Raw genomic sequence first — 16,868 nt, 5'->3', positions numbered from 1 at the left:
GCGTGTAGCTGGGGCGCAGGGCCGAGCTGTGATCTGCTGACCACACATCCCTGCAATGGGTGCTGGTTTTGCAGACAGGGTCATGCGAGGAGTGGATCATAGCTCTTTCTGGGGCCCTGGCCCCGACCCCATGCTGTCACAGCCCTGTGACTCCATTCCCACCTGCCTGTCCTGTTCTCAAGTTCTACTCCCTGCCCAGCCACAGCCCCATCCCAGCTGCCTGGCTGAGTGTAGAGCAGAGCCACTTAGGGAGTTTTGGTGAGTTATGTGGGGGGAACAGGCGTACTGACCCAGCCTATGGCAGCTCACAAAAACTCCCTAAGTGGCCCTTGAGCCCAAATAATTGCCCACCCCTGTCCTCGATATAGTCGTACATGTTAGCAGAATGCAGTGAAATATAGCTGCAGAATGTTTTAGAATTTGTTGTAGACATTTTAATTCATCATAGCATATGACTGATCTCTCTGCTGAAAAAATATGCTTAATTTTCTTTGTTGGTCAAACCTTAGAAGGTTTCATATGCCACCTAGGCAGAAAGCCATACAGTTAAGGTGAGCATATTTTATTTTACAGAAGGGGAAATAAATTCATCTCTGCAGAATAGAGAGTTATGGTCTTTTGACATAATAAATGCCTTTACACACTCCTCCTCCTTGCTAAATTGTCTTACAACATTTGCAACTTGGTTTCATGCATGGGAGACCCAACATCTTGCTATTTTCCATTCATTCTTTAATTCCATGTGCCTACATTCATTTTTTGTTGGGCAAAGGAGTTGTGTTGGATGGGGATGAAAGAGGCCAAGAAGGAGGGGGTAACAACAAGAGTATGATTTAAGGCCTACCTTGGAATAGTAAGTACTGAATTCTGGCAAGCACTTGCAGAAAAAGGAGCGATAGGGAGGAATAAGTTGGGGGTGAATGCGGAGAGGGTGGGGTGGGGAGCAGGAGGAAGAGTAGCAGTTGAGGGATGACCTGCTAGCTCCATAGAAGCTAAACAAAGCTGCAAGTAAAAGCCTGTGCACTTGCTGTGTATTTAAATTGGGGGAGGGCAATTATTTTGGCTGGAGGGCAATTTAGGACTTTTGATAAGCTGTTGCAGGCAGAGGAGGATGCAGTGCTGATGGGGCAGGAGCAATTGAGCCTATACGGCCCTGAGCCCACCCACTTGCCCTGCACCCACTGCTAGAGGCACCAGATGAAGCAGGTAGATGAGAAGAGTCTCTGTGGAGAGTGTCCTGGGACCCCTGCAGGCAGGGTGTGGTCAGCTGGGCAGATGGGGTGGAGAGTGGGATGGGTGGGCTGGCCAGGGCTGTGGTTGGGATCATGGTGTGGTGACAGTACGGGGCGGGGGCCTGGGGCGGACCCGTGATCTGCTCCCCATATGGCAGGGACATGCAGGGAATGGATTGCTGCTCTGCCCTGGACCCTGGTCCTGTGTGGTCACTGTCCCCACTCTCCTGTCCCACTTCTGGACGCTGCTTCTGGTTTGCCCGTGGCCCCATCCCGTCTGCTCGACTAAGCACACCGTGCCCATGGGGTCCTGGCCAGTCTCTATGGAGACCCCACCTGCCCGATCTGACTAGTGCTCTACGTAGTGGGTGGGAGGCAAACAGGTTGAGGTGCCCGGGCAGTGGGTCTGGGTCTGGTGGTGATGGTGACACCAGCAGCAGCAGCTGGAAGGAGCTGCCACTGCTGGGGCTGCTGGGAAGGAGAGTCTGGCTGTGCCACCCTCACCTGCCATGTGCCTACGGGTAGTGGGAGTGACCTCACATGCCAAGGCCTGGGCTGCCTGCAGCACCCAGGCCCAGTGGCACTGAGAGACCTGCCACGGGCTGCATAAAATTCCTTGGCAGGCCACATCTGGCCCATGGGCCATAGTTGGCCCACCCTTGATTTATACCCAGTTACCCAGTGGGCAGAAGGTTTTAAAACCATTATGCTTTTTTTCTTTACGTAGTTACATTTTACAAGATGGTCACATGATGCTTTCTTTTACTTGGAAATAAAGAGTGAGCCATCTATGATGCTGATTGCTTTACAACTAAACTTGGGGTTTTTTTGTATATTAAAGATGGAGATGCAAGTGAACTGGAACGTACAAGGCAATATGTGAATGAAGCTTTTCAGTCTGGAGCTATGACATGCTTGATTTGTATTGCTTCGATTAAAAGAAATCAGGCTGTAAGTATTTTACGGTGGTCTGTGAGGCAGTTTAATTATTTTTATCAATCTGAATGTATTTGCCCAATAAGCAAGTTACAGGTTTAAATGCATGTGTCTTAGAAGAGCCATGGATTAATATTTGTAGAGTGGTACAGGCAGTCAATATTACAAAAAATATTGTTTCATTTTTAGCTAATTATTTTATTTGTATAACTTAAAATACTCATTCTCATTTATTTGTTTAGTGAGATGCCTACCAAACCTAAGTCTGTAGTTGTGGAGTACAATAAGGGCTGTCAAAGTCTTTTTGTGATCTTAAAATTTTATTTCTCTTACTACAGTTGACCCAGTATTGTTTTGAATCTTTAATCATTAAAAAGCATTTTTTTTAAATCACCATACTTATTTTGCATCTATAATATTTTCCATCCAATGTTAATAACATTTTAAACTTTAAATTCTAATGTTGGAAATTACACACTGAGTTTTTGCTGACCTTTTTAGTGGTTCCAAAGGAACAAACTTTTAATATTTTGTCTGTCATGGGATTAGAAAAATAGTCTTTGCCTTTCCTAGCCTCGGTTTAAAATAACTGTCTGTCACGGGATAAATTAAGGAAACTCAGGCTTAATATTTGGATTTCACATATCCAGTAAGTCCAGTTTATACAGTTCTTTAAATGATCTAACAATCTTAACATAAAATATCCATCTTGGCAGATTTATAGTCTGATTGGGAGGAGTGCCAGGTGTGTACAGCCCACATTGCGGGTACACTGCACAAGATTTACTTGCACAAATACAAATCTGTCTGTCTGAAAATCTTTCTCTTTTTCAACAATGTTGAAAATAACACCTTATATTAGAGAAGGGTAAAATATTTTCCAGTATCTTTCTGCATAGTTTCAACATTTTTACTGCTTGATTTAAATTTTTATAACCAAGAGGAAAATCTACATAGCAATTGGAGAGGGAACGTAGCTTATGAAAGTATGAAGCTGTAGTAGTAAAAGAATCAAAGTTAACTTGATATGTAGTATGTGGAAACATCATTTATTCTCTTCTGTCTTTATTAATTGGCAGTATTTCAAGTTGGTACCCCTTTAGAAATTCTTTTTTTTTCCCAGGACTTGAAATTGGAGCAAGCATAATATTTTCTTTGTGGGTAGGAGAAAGACACTGCATTTGTCTCTGGATTAGTTTTGCTTGTGTTTGTCCTGGAATAATAATATCCCAAGATTGGCTTGTAAACACGTTGTCCTTCTTATTGGGGTTTAGTGAATGGCTGAATTCAGTGTCACTTTTCTGGCATTGATTCTGTGATGCAATTTTGGGATATCTCTACAGATATACTTTGCAGTATTATGGGATAAAGTGTTACTACTTCATATCAGGGAAACTTTGAAGTCATCATCGACTCCAAAATGAACATGGGCCGGCAGTGTGGGGAGGCAGTTAGGAAGGCCAATTGCACCTTGTCATGCATCCACAGATGCATCTCGAGCAGGTCCAAAGAGGTAATCCTCCCCCTCTGTGCGACACTGGTCAGGTTGCAGTTGGAGTACTGCGTCCAGTTCTGGGCGCCACACTTCAGGAGGGATGTGGACAGCGTGGAGAGGGTCCAGAGGAGGGCCACTCGTATGATCAGGGGACAACAGGGCAGGCCCTATGAGGAGAGGCTACGGGACCTGAACCTGTTCAGCCTCCAGAAGAGAAGGCTGAGGCGGGGATCTTGTGGCCTGTTATAAACTAGTCAGGGGGGACCAGCAGGCATTGGGGGAGTCACTGTTCCCCCAAGCACCGCCAGGAGTGACCAGGAATAACGGTCACAAGCTGGCAGAGGGTAGGTTTAGGTTAGATATCAGGAGGCGCTACTTCACGGTCAGGGCGGCTAGGATCTGGAACCAACTTCCAAGAGAAGTGGTGCAGGCTCCTACCCTGGGGTTTTTTAAGAGGAGGTTAGATGAACATCTTGCTGGGGTCGTTTGACCCCAGCATTCTTTCCTGCCAAGGCAGGGGGTCGGACTAGATGATCTGCTCAGGTCCCTTCCGACCCTAGAAACTATGAAACTTTTCTAGGATTTATCCTGGGACATTGGACGTGGATGTTTGTACAATTGCACTTTGTCCCAAGATAAATGTTTTTATCAGTGATAAATGTGACGTCTCTTTACAGATGTGTTTTGTTTTGTTTTGTTTTTTAGGTTTGGAGCTGCTTTGGCTGTTTCTGCATATTTCACCTGCCTTGTATCCAAAAGTGGGCTAAGGACAGTATTTTTCTCATATCGTCTCCCTTGACAGATGATGATTTTGGGAAGAAGGATTATCCATGGCCTTGGTAAGTGTATAATATTATGCTTAAAAAGATGCATAAGGCATAAAAAGATGCCTTTATTGTGGAATACCTGAAAGCCGATTTATTTTAAAAAGTAACAGTACTTGTAGCTGCAAATATAACAATGGTGTCGTCCAAATTTTAAAATCACATTAAATGAATTTTTTGAAGTTATGCTGTCACAATTTGTAATAAGGAAGTTGTGAGAAAGGTGGGGTGCTGGTATTACCATTGGGGTACCTTTAAGCTCAAAACCTCTCTTCACTCTTCTGTTACTTTACCACTAAGAAGCTGAGGTTTGTTTTTGGGCCAACATCTTCGAATGCTTGCAGATATTAAAACAGAAAAACAGTTTTTACTTAAAAACTTGATGCGCGTGCCCAGAAGAGGTAGCACGTTAGTTGGACCTGGCTTGCCTGACATCTGTACAGTTTGGGTGCTTTAGTGGGGCTTTTGTGGCACTTTTATCTAATAGCTGATTGAATCAGATTTAGCTAAAAGCTCCAAAAAGCCCCGCTGAAGCACTTGATTTATACAGACACTGTGGAGTCGAAGTAACACACTGCTTCTTCCAATAAAGCACAGTGTTTTTTGGGTTTTTTTTAAACATCTGCAAGCAGCCTTAGTCAAGTAAGCCTTGGCTCTGTCTGTCTCACTCCAGGTTTTGGCAACTCTAGCAGAGGAGATTTTTCCATCTTCAGGATCATACCCTGTCTGGTTTATGTAAAATTGTATAGGTCTCCTCCTTTGGAGAAGAGGCAGTTTGTAGTTGTCAGTTGTCCTGAAACTACATGTAATATAATCCGTAAAGGATACAAAATAGCAAAAAGATTTATTATACAAGCAACAAAAATGATGTAAATGGTAACTGTATACTGAAACAGACAGAGATATGAGGAAATAGTCATTAAGAAATACAGTAGAACTCTCACTTTGGCCTACTTGCTAAAATGTAGCTCCTCTCTCTAAACCATGCCTGTTTCCAGCAAGCAGCTTGTAATTGCAATCCCAGTTATCCCAGCTTTTGCCAGCTGGGGAACTAGATTACTCAAAGCCTACTGATTGCTAGAAAACTACTTGTCCCACCCAGCTCTTCATAAATGCTTAATTTATTCATCTATATCTTTCTACTCAGTTCTTGGGGAGTATGTGTATTGTACAAATATTTTTCCCACCAAGATATGCATCTGTCTGTCAGATGAGGTGTTTCTAATTTAAAATTAGATCTAAGAAATATCAACAGGTGATACAGACAATTAAAAAAATAATCCAGAGGTAAGAGAATTAAGGTACTGCTTCCTAGGTTGCCAGTACCCTGCAGCTGTAACTTTGTCTATAGGAAAATGGGAGTGGAGCAGTGGGGGGAACATGAGGCAGTTGGAAGTATGAGGGGAAGCAGATGCTTCTTTTTATCAGTGAGGAATCAGCTTTTTAAGATCACTAAATCTTGTTTTGAATAGCTTGGAAATCTGCTCTAGTGAGACTCCTACATTTTAAATGTTTGCTTTAGTCCTTTTCAGATGTCGAGTTTTGCATAAATGCCTTTAAATAAACTTGTATTATTTAGGTATTCAAGGTGTAAATAGTACTCTAACTGCTTTCAGGGTTTGGGCTGTGTTATTGTAAAGGGAATTGTGGATTTGGACTTTTGAAGAAAATTGTTCTAATGAACGTGTGCTTTAAAAATTAGTATGTAGCAACTACTTTAGTGTGATTTTTATAAAGGTAACTTTATTATCACTGACTACAACAGGTATTGTATTCTTTTTTCTTTCCTTCTCTTTGTTAGTCCAAAATGTAGGTTTGAGTACAAGCGATCTGAAACTCCTACTAGATACTACTGTTACTGTGGAAAAGTGGAGGATCCAGTATTGGACCCATGGCTAGTACCACACTCGTGTGGCCAAGTATGTGAGAGGGAGTTCAAACCTCCTTGTGGACATAAATGCCTACTCCTCTGTCACCCAGGTAAATCCATTGCATACTCTTGATTATATTAACTGTTTTGACTGAGCCATGAAAAATGTCATATTTAAAATCAGTTCTGACTGTAGGTTTAAAACTTTAATCAACAAATGAAAGTAAGCATTTGCAGGGTGTTGTGGTATTAAAAGTTGTTGAACATAGATCAATTTGTAGCTAGCAATAAAATCTTAATTATCTTACTGTTTTCTTCTAATTGCACCTAGGACCTTGTCCTCCTTGCCCGAAGATGGTCACAACCACCTGCTATTGCAAGAAGGCTAAGCCTGTACCACGAAGGTGCAGTACCAAAGAATGGTCATGTCAGTTGCCATGTGGCCGAAAATTGCCATGTGGACAGCACAGTTGTGAGAACCCTTGTCATCCAGGTAAACCTAAGCTCTGAAACAATTTAGAGTAATGGCTTTGCATCATTCATTAGAAGTGAGCACTTGCCTGTATGAACTATTTGAAAAACAAGCCAACCTGACCAGTTTCTTGCCTCTCTTTTTCACAGTTAAACCCTTATTTAATTATTTCTTTTTAGGAAATTGTCAACCTTGTCCACGAGTCAGTAAACAAAGATGTGTTTGTGGTAGACAGATAGCAGAACGACTTTGTGCAAGCCCGTTGTGGCAGTGTGACCAGGTATGTTTCATAAAGCTGTTATTTTTGGCTCATTTCTCATCTTTTAAGAAGATGAGCTGCTTCATATATCTGTGGATTTAAAGCAAGCTTGGTTTTTGCCTTTTTACAGTTATATAAAGTATGTCAAACAAACAAATTATATGCAGAAGTGATATCCAAGAAAATGCATCACAGGGATCAAATTTACCTGTGACGTTAATAGCCCCAATTTAATTTACTGCACTGGAATTGTGCTGTCTGTGACATTAATTTCACCTTCTGAATCCTCATTGTTTTTGCAATTTACAGGTTCTGGAAATAAACCTCTGCCATTTTCTTAAATAAGTATCAAATGCATATAAGAATGTGGTAGCGACAATGGAAGACAGCTTCCCTTATCACTTCTTAAAGATTTGATTTTTTTTTTGTAGTTTAGCCCTAAAACTGAGGATGTAGATTATAGAATATAAATATCTTAAATTTTGAGAGCCAGCCTTGAATGCTGTTATAGAATGGCACCCAACTGCTGTAAACTTATAGTTTATGGTATCAAAATTAATGACTACTAATCTCTGTCGTATTTTTCCAATACTGAGGAAAAAATGTCACCCTTTCACAATCTTGAATTTTTGTGTTGCTTCACTTTGTCATAATTACTCATTGATGTTTGATTGCTTTCTTAGGTATGTAGAAGAACATTGCCTTGTGGTAATCACACATGTGAACAAGTTTGCCATTCTGGTTCCTGTGGAGAATGTCCTCGAACTGGGAAGCGGTCCTGTCCATGTGAAAAGACAAGTAAGGGTTTTTTTTTCCTGACTCTCATATTGGACACATCTGTTTGATGTATTAACTAGGCTTCATAAAGATAAGATGCGTTTAAGGAACATAAAGTTAAAGCAGAACATATTTACTCAGTTTTATAAATATTTTTTGCAACTTATGGTTATCCAAGGCATTTGTGAATCTGCACTGCAATTTACATAGCATGTTCCAAAGAAATAGATTTCATTTTATATAGCATATTTGTTTGACCGTAAGTTTTCTATCACTGACTTAATTACATATGATCTTGACTGAGTGTGCAAACTTAATCCAATATCTTTGCATAATTTCTGTAGTTTCTTTCTTTCTTTTTCTTTTTAAATGAAAGAGAATCAAATTACAGGTCAGATGGCACACCTAGATGAGCACATTTTTCTTCAGATACTTAACTCCTTGTAATTTTTTTTTTTTATTTAGAGTTTATTTTCCCCTGTACAGAAGATGTTCCTACTTGTGGGGATAGTTGTGACAAAGTCCTAGAATGTGGAATTCATAAATGTTCACAGCGCTGTCATCGAGGTCCTTGTGAAACATGTAGACAGGTTAGTTCAAGCATACAATTTTAACATGTTTGAGTTTAAATTGGTAGCTGTGGAAACTAACCAGAAAGTGCTTGTTGAGTGGCACACGCAGTCTACCTGAACATCCTGAGTAAATCACTAATATTGTCAAATACTAATACTGTTGACAGTGAATTTTAGGCCAGAAGCTATAACTTGAGAGAGTCATTTTGTTTTGGTTGGAGAAAGTTCTGTTGAACTAGGTTCCCTGTATTAAATTGAGAAAAAAAACGGACATCACCAAAGAATGTGTTGTGGCCATATCCGTTTTTCAGGGACTGGGGTGGGCAGACTTCTACCAATTACTGTTTTAACTTCTCTGAAGAGAGTGTGTGTGTGTGTGTGTGTGTGTGTGTGTGTGTGTGTGTGTGTGTGTGTGTGTGTGTGTGTGTGTGTCCTCTTTTAAGGCCATTCGCAGCTTTGGCCATTTCTTCGTGTTTTTGTTTGACATTATGCTGCCTTTTGGTGGTGGAATAAAGAGGCTTTTATCTAATTTTATTATTTGTATTCCCTCTCCTCAAGCCTTCGGAATGTTCCTTGTTTCTTTGGATTGCAAGCTGGCAAGAGCAGGGACCATGTCTTCTTAGGTTTATATAATTCATCATAATGATATTTTAATATAAATATTTGTATGTTTTCCTTATGCTTCCTGGTTGAAAATTTTTTAGTTTCCAGTTGTGGATGTGTGCTTTCCCCCTATTCCCTTTCTCCAGGAAGTTGAAAAGCAGTGTCGTTGTGGAAAGCATACTAAGCTCATGCCGTGCCATAAGCCATATTTATGTGAGACAAAGTGTACAAAAATTCGTGATTGTCAAAAGCACCAATGTAAGAGAAAGGTAAGGAGTAAAAGATAATCTATAAATAACTATGTAGTGCTTGGTAAAATTCTAATTTTAGTTCTGATTTATGAATTTTTGTTTTATTTTGTGTTGTATAGAAATAAGTTTGTAAAATGATGCAAGAAGAAACCAGTGTATCAGAGATCTTTGTATTACTTGTCATAGCAGAAGTTAGCAGTCTATAGAGCTTGATGGAAGTTTTGAGGACCTTTTTGTGACTCTGGTAGGGAGTGGACAGCCAGTTTTGTTTATAACATCCAAGAAGTAAATGACACTTTCTGCACTAGAGAATAGTTGCATTTCCCATCTTCCCTTCTTTGTGGAAAATGTTGGAGGTTGTTCATAAGTTTTGAAGGGGTTTATTCTGATTTGCAGTTGCCTTTTGACAGCTGCCCCCTTCAACATCCTTAACGTCTGTCACTACAGCCAGCACTAATGGCTTTGCATATTAGCTGTTTCAGAGTTCTCACCAACTATAATACAGTGGAACAGCTGAGACTCTCTGAGCTGGGTTTTTATTTGCAGTTTCAGGAGTGCAATATTGCTTTAATATACATATGTTTTATATTTGAACTAGCTGAAAGGACTAGATTAATTAATGAATTAAGTCTGCAGTATAGGGTAGATTCAGTGGCAAATTCCAAAGTTGAAAAATGCAACTTCGTGTTTGTTGTGCTTCCAGAAATCCATTTTCTAAAACATATACTTCTTCTGTTTGAAAGTATGTTCTTTCAGGCTAGGTACAGACATTCAAAAAGCCTCAAGTTGAATCCATCTAAGTTATGCGGTTTTCTGTAAATGGCATAGTTTAGATCAGTAGCTTTTGCCCTTTGGTGGAGGGCACATCTTAGACTGGGTCCTGCCAATTTTAAACTATTCTCTGTGCTGAACTTCTGTTACATATATAGACCGGTTTTGTGTGCTGAACTTCTGTTCTGTTATGGGTATAGACTGGTTTCTGTTCACTTACACTGGTAAAAGTGTAATGTCTGTACCTGGCCTGAAGGTATGAATAAACATCAGAGCTCTCTGTTTTAAGTTCTCAGGCCACCACAGCTTTTTTAAGAAGTGATTTTTATTTGTCTGGGGACTAATCTATTAACCAGTTCCTTAATATTGAAGTGTGCCTTTGTGTTTTGTGGATCAGTCTGTTTCGAGGAACTGCTCTCCAGTTAAAGCATCTTTAATTTTTCAGTTCCTGTCAAGTGTATTTTAACTAACCTTTAACTGAAAATTTCTCTGTGAATTGTTAATGGCTGTCTCTTTTTCCTCCCACCTCCCCCCAAAAGTCATCCTCTTCACTAATAAGAGCAGTGTGATAGCAAATGCAAATATTAGTCTAACTGCATTCTTTTTTTTAAAGTAAAGAGGCAATTTCTGATAGAATATACCAAGTACATGGAGAGTGATATAGTGAAAACATACAGCACACTTAATGTTTTTTGTGCTGTATTTCGGCGCTCTCTGCACAATGTCACTAGGTAAAGAGCATGTTAGATTCCTTTGTTGTGCTATCCCGTAGTGTTTAAAATTTGTGTAGGTATGTTACTGATGTGTATGATTTGATTCAGGTGATTTTCATTCAATATAGCAGTAGTGATAAATTGTAGTGGAAATCATTGCAGTAGAAAAAGTAGATAATATGAGTAAAAAAATAGTGTTCATGATCCATTAGCTCAAAGCTGCTGTTCTGGTTGTCACTTAAATTTTGGATATCTAGTAGATATGAATATGAAAGCTTTCAACTATAATTATTGCTGCACAGATGGAGTACACAGATGCCAGTTCGTACTTTAGAGAGACTTGAGGATTCCTGTTTTCTGTCCAGATTGAGGATGTAACTCTTGGGAGCTGCAGCAGAATTTTTAAAAAAGATCAGTTTGAGCAGTTTTCTCTTTAAACCTCCTCTGTTAGATCTTCTGTGTAGATCCATGAAGTCAAATTAAACACGTATAGAAACAATTCCAGGTTTTGCATTTAGAGTAACTTAGTGCTAAGGTAGGTCAACCAAGGGGTTTCAAGTAACAATTTTACTGGCTGATTTCAAAGAAAATGAGAAAATTGTTGCTAATTTGATTCTTAAAACTAAAAACTACGAAGTAAACTCATCAGGATAAATGGGAACAGATTCTTTTTATTTCTATAAAGATTTAAATGCAGTAAATTATTACAATAACTATATTGTGTATTTTCTTGAAATGTGATCTGAGGCAAAGTGAAGGTCTGTAACTGCTTCTTTAAGCTGTATAAGAATTCTCAGATATTTCTTCAAACTCTTTTCTCTTTTTTTTTAAAAACTCTTGAAATCTCAGGTGTTAATTCCTCCCTCCGCTGGAGGACTAGAACAGTGTTGTCACATGGCTTAACTCTGGCTGGAGCCTACCCTTCCTTTTCCTCTAGCAGAGCGGGGAATGAGATGCTTAGGCTTTAATTCAGATATGAAAGACTGACAACCCCATGAAAGTAAAAGAGAAAAGATTATCTTTATACCTCCAGAGTCACAGAAGTAGATGTATTGCCTCTATAGGTCAGTTTTAAAAAAAGCTCGGATAAAATATGGGTAAACGTGAAGCAAGCAACTCTAACTTTGTATTAGGATAGTCTAGGTTACCTGACTACCCTTCCCTTGTCTCAGTTAAAGAATGGAATAAATATAAAAAAGATTAAGGGGCTCCATTTCCTTTGGATCTGTATCTTAGGTCTGCCTAGTTATCCCCTAAGTATTACAGGTACATTTTTCATAAATAGAACTGGTATGCTTATATTTGCATTTTGCAAACTGCTGTCTGTGATAGAATGAAACTGCTACCATGTAGTGTTGAACTGTTTCAATATTTGAACCCAGTCTGTGTGTTTGCCTCGTGTACACTATTTTTTTTTTCAATTTGACCTGCCTTTATAAAATGTTGAATTTGTCACTGAGGTAAAAGAAAATGTTTTAAAGTGTGATGAGCATGCTTTTAAAGTATTTTAACAATGATCTAGTGTTTATTGGAAAGGAGCAAAATGACTGTTAAACGTGGACTTGAGTAAAAAAAAAACCCAAACCCCAGGCTATTACTACTAACCTTTGTCCCTTCTTTGAAAAAACTTTGAGCTGAGAGGCAGGGGTGTACTTCTCCTGTTCATGGGTTCCAACTGTGTGTTGTTTATAAAACCCTGTGTATTCTTGGCACAGTGTTTAGTGTTTAATGCTCTTTTACTTGAGGCCATGCACAGTGAAGGGACCACAAATTCCCAAATGAGCGATCATCAGAACTCAAAGCTGAAGGTAGAGGTATGGTACAGAACAAGAAGGACTTGGAAACTAACTGCTTGGTCAGGCTTGGGCTAATGACAGTCCAAATCATGAAAACTGTACAGTAGTTTAATCAGGCATTATTGAGCAACTTAACAGTTTTTTGCCCTTTTTTTTTTTTTACTGGAAGTTCTGTACCTTGCTAATGTATGAAGAGATGCTTTCAAATGTTTTTTCTAGGTTTTTTATAGTAAGTGCTCAGAAGCATAATACAGATTGCTGCAACTAGTTCTAGAGGTGGTCTTTTATTTCTACGCATGCTGTGATGTGAAGAAGGTTAAATGAACTGCAGTTTCTGTACTTTCATTTCTTGCATAAATTGTACTCTAAGAAAAGGTCAGACTTGAAAACTTGTTTATACAAGTACTGTATTTATGCAGTGTTTTTTTCTTTATGTTCCCCTCCTGCCTTCCCCTTCATTCCCCATTTGTAGTGTTGTCCTGGAAACTGTCCACCTTGTGATCAAGCATGTGGACGGACTTTAGGCTGTAGAAATCACAAATGTCCTTCAGTCTGCCACAGAGGTAAGAATGGCTATAAGGATTCTGTGTACTGATGATGATGTAATGGAATATTTTTTTTCTCTTTTTTTTTTTTTCCCCCCCCTTGGCATTAGAATGTCATCTTTGTATTTGCTTTTTGCCTAGTACTTAATGAAATACCTCCCCTTCATAAATACCTCTTTTTGGGGAGTGTGAAGAGTTGGGAAGTGCTGTTTGGATCATGTCTGTCTGTACAATGAAAACCAAAGTACAGAAGTTTCTTACTTGGTAACTTTTGTTTGACCCACTGTTTAACCCACTGTTTAACGATGCTTATTGTATATCTGATTAGGTTATTGCAGGTTCACTTTTTCCCAGGTGACTGTACACTCAATGTACATAATGTGACTGGCTTACCAACATAAGAGTGGTTATCAACTAGGGCTGTGCAAAACTTCAGCCGCCGATTTGATTTTGAGGAGATTTGGCCTGATTTGGTGGCCGATTGTCCAAATCAGGAGACCCATAACAAGGTCCAAATTGAATCCAAAGCCTCCAAATTGATTTGAAGAGATTCAGAGATTCAGATCAGCCGGGGAGAGGCAGGCACAGCCAGGTGGCTGCAGGTTCTCCTGCGGCTCCTCCGGCTGTGCCTGCCCCTCCACAGGCGGGGGAAGCTGCAGGAGAAGCCCCCATGGCTGCCCTGCCCATCCCCACCCCCACCCCCACCCAACCCAGACTTGACACTTTTTTTTTTAAAAAGCCCCGTGCTCACCGGCTGCAGCAGGGGCTCTAGGGCCACATAGCAGAGCCCCCCCCGCACAGGCCCCACACCCCGATCAACCCCCATCCCCTCCCCAGCCCTGCTCCTGATGGCCTGCCCCCCCCCTGGCTTGGCCCCAGCAGTTCGGGAATCACAAACAAAACAAAACAAAAAAGCCCTGCACTCATTGGCTCCAGCAGCAGCTGTGCAGGCTCTGGGGTCATGTGGCAGAGCCCCTCCAACAGCTCCTGCTGTCCGATTGCCCCCCACCCTGCCCAACCCTGCCCCCGATGGCTGCCCTGCCTTGCCCCAGCATCCTGCTATTAAAAAAAAAAAAAAAAGAAAAGCCCCTCACTCTCTGGCTGCAGGAGTGGTGATTGGGACCTCCGGAGGCTTGTGGCAGAGCCCCCCATGCAGTGTCCAACAGCGGGGATCGCCCTACCTTCCCTGCCTGGCACCTGCACGGTAGGTGTCCCATGACATGGGTGCAGCATGGCTCAGCAGGGTGCTGTGCACTGTCTGGGAGCTGGGGCCGCTGGGGCTGAGCGCTGGTGGCCTCTGGGTGAATGCTGGAGCCACCCCAGCACCCAGACAGCACGCGGCACCCTGCCAAGTCGTGCTGCACCTGCACCATGGGGCAGCTGTCATGCAGGTGCTGGGTGTGTGGGGGGGTGATCCCTGCTGCTCCGCAAAGCCCCATGCTGCATGTGGGATCTCTGCCATGAGCACTCAGAGGACTTGATCGCTGCTGCTTTAGCCTGTGAGTGCGAGGAGGGTTTTTTTTGTGTTTTTTTTTTTAATATGCCAGGAGGCTGGGGTCAGGCGAGGGATGGGGCTGGGCAGGGCAGCCATGGGGCTTCCACCACCCAAGGAGAGGCAGGCACAGCTGGAGGAGCAGCCGCCTGGCTGTGCCTGCCTCTCCCCCGGCGGATCTGAATCTCCGAATCAGTGCCGAATCTCCGGTTCTGATTAGGCTCAATTGAATGAGGACAGTGATTTGAATCACCGAATCAATTCACTGTCCTCCAAGTCAGCTGAATCTGATTCCAAATCGAATACTTCCCTATTTGCACAGGACTGTTATCAACCTTGTTAGACTCAAGTCACCCTCAGAAAATGCCATCTCTTGGCTTTCACATTTTTTTTTGGCTATGGAAAATAATAATACTCACAAAACTAGAGTAACAACAGTGTGAGTCTTTTTTTTCAGAAAGAACACAACAGGTCAAGATATTTTGGATTTTATAGATTTCCTATTTGAAATCTCTGGGCTTATCGTGTGAAATATATGTAGGTAGTTGCACACCTAACAATGTCAGTATTACACAGCAGCCCTCATCCCTTAACCAGGCTGTGCTACCATGGTTGAGAATATGTGATGTAGAGAGTGCCGCACTAAATCAATTTGGTCAGTTCTAAAACACAGACTCTGTGAATTCCACTAGAGGAATTGCAGGGCTTTTTTGTCTTTTAATGTCATTAGAGATGAATATATAGTAAATGAAAACAAAAAATATCTACCGATTATATTAAGGCGGATACTAGCAAAAGTTTTCTCCAGCATCCTCAAACCTCAGTTAAAAAGGGAAGAGATAAAGAACAATAAAAATTACCTGGCCAACTTTTTCTTGCTTTAGCAATTCCTTTTATATTTGTCTAGCTTCTTTCAGTTTGTCAGACTACCTCAGGATGTGATGTGTCCCACAGAGAGCACTGAGGCTCAGCTCAGCTCAGCTATCATTCAGGCTTGATATAGGACAGTTACTGTGTATTTAGGAAAGAAGATGGGCATGGTTATGCGTCAGCAAATTCAGACTCTAATGTGAACTGTGATATTTTGTCAGAATATCTGAGGGGTGCTATGGTTGTTCAAAAAAAGCAGTGGTAGTGTTGATTGCAAAACATTTGATTGCCTACAGATCATTTTCTCATTGTTTTGATTGCTCTTTTGTTGTTTAAATGTTTTTAGTGCTGTCTGCAGCTTGTGTATAGTTTATTTTTTAAAGGGGTTAAAATGCCCTTTGTTGCTACTGATTTCATTGGGAGTAGAGGATGTGTATTTCATTCAAGAAGGGTCTGGGCATCTAGCAGGAGCCAGTTCTTTAAATAATATCAATCCTTAATTGCAGACAGGCACAGACAGGCACAGAATAACTGAGGACACTCCAATTCATCATGTGACCTTATTAACCTGTTTGGGTTCTAGCATATCACAACTTCATACATCACATGTGCCATTCATACACTGTGTAAAACAAGTTGTTAGAGCATACTCTCTATTTTTAAGATATAAATGCCTCAAACTTGTCATATGTATGCATACTAAAAATAAGCCCGATTTCCTTTTAAGATTGCTTCCATTTTTAAAACATTTTATTTGTTCTTTCACATTCAGCTTTCTGCCACTGGCTAACAGTGTCTCCTTCTACATGTTCCTCCCCTGCAAATCAGCATATGCTTGGATTTGGACTTTGAAATGATGAAAACCTTTTTTAGGATAGCATCCAAGAGGAACTACCAGGGCATTGGTGCCCATAGTACTAATGAGCCAAAGAAAAGTGGGAAAGAGCAGCAAACTTTGGCAGAGTAGTTCAGTATATTAGCATGGCATTGCTTATTGGTTTCTCTTTAACACTTGGAAGAAATGTCTATTTGATTTTTGTAGGAATGGAGGCAGTTATTTCCATTCATGTACATTTTTTAAATAGAACTTTGTTCATATTTAGACAGTTTGATAGAGTGTTGTCTTCTATAAAAAAGCAAAACAAAAAACACCAGAAAACATGGTAATATAAAAGTATGAAAGCCTGGGTATTTGCATATCCTATCAGTGAGAGGACTCCTGATTCTAGAAACATTATCTCAAGTACCGTTCAAAAAGCCAGGGTTATCTATAAAGTTTTACTAACATTAACACTTTTAAAGTAAACCTTTTAAAATAATTTTAATGAGGCATACCATAGCTATTGAATGAAAACGTGAGTTCTCTTGTCTTTAATCTGCTTTCTTAAAT

At 40.6% G+C, this 16,868-nt stretch overlaps 1 protein-coding gene across 2 annotated transcripts in view; it reads left to right on the top strand.

The window, feature by feature from the left end:
• The window catches only part of NFXL1 (nuclear transcription factor, X-box binding like 1), an 85,402-nt gene that overhangs the window by 3,553 nt on the left and 64,981 nt on the right, over positions 1-16,868 (top strand). For both annotated transcript variants that reach the window (XR_016440703.1, XM_090035882.1), the window contains exons 3-11: positions 2,074-2,183; positions 4,369-4,502; positions 6,289-6,467; positions 6,689-6,850; positions 7,009-7,109; positions 7,772-7,886; positions 8,331-8,455; positions 9,187-9,309; positions 13,044-13,134. Coding sequence is in view for 1 of the 2 variants with exons in the window: in XM_090035882.1 (XP_089892008.1) it covers positions 2,074-2,183; positions 4,369-4,502; positions 6,289-6,467; positions 6,689-6,850; positions 7,009-7,109; positions 7,772-7,886; positions 8,331-8,455; positions 9,187-9,309; positions 13,044-13,134 (1,140 nt within the window). In the remaining variant the exon portion in view is untranslated. The remainder of the gene's footprint in view (positions 1-2,073; positions 2,184-4,368; positions 4,503-6,288; positions 6,468-6,688; positions 6,851-7,008; positions 7,110-7,771; positions 7,887-8,330; positions 8,456-9,186; positions 9,310-13,043; positions 13,135-16,868) is intronic.

The sequence above is a fragment of the Crocodylus siamensis genome, chromosome 2 (genome assembly GCF_052110815.1).
Source record: "Crocodylus siamensis isolate JL-2025a chromosome 2, ASM5211081v1, whole genome shotgun sequence".
Classification (NCBI taxonomy): domain Eukaryota; kingdom Metazoa; phylum Chordata; order Crocodylia; family Crocodylidae; genus Crocodylus; species Crocodylus siamensis.
The sequence above is the reverse complement of the archived record's forward strand: the minus strand, read 5'-3'. Positions and strand labels throughout refer to the sequence as shown.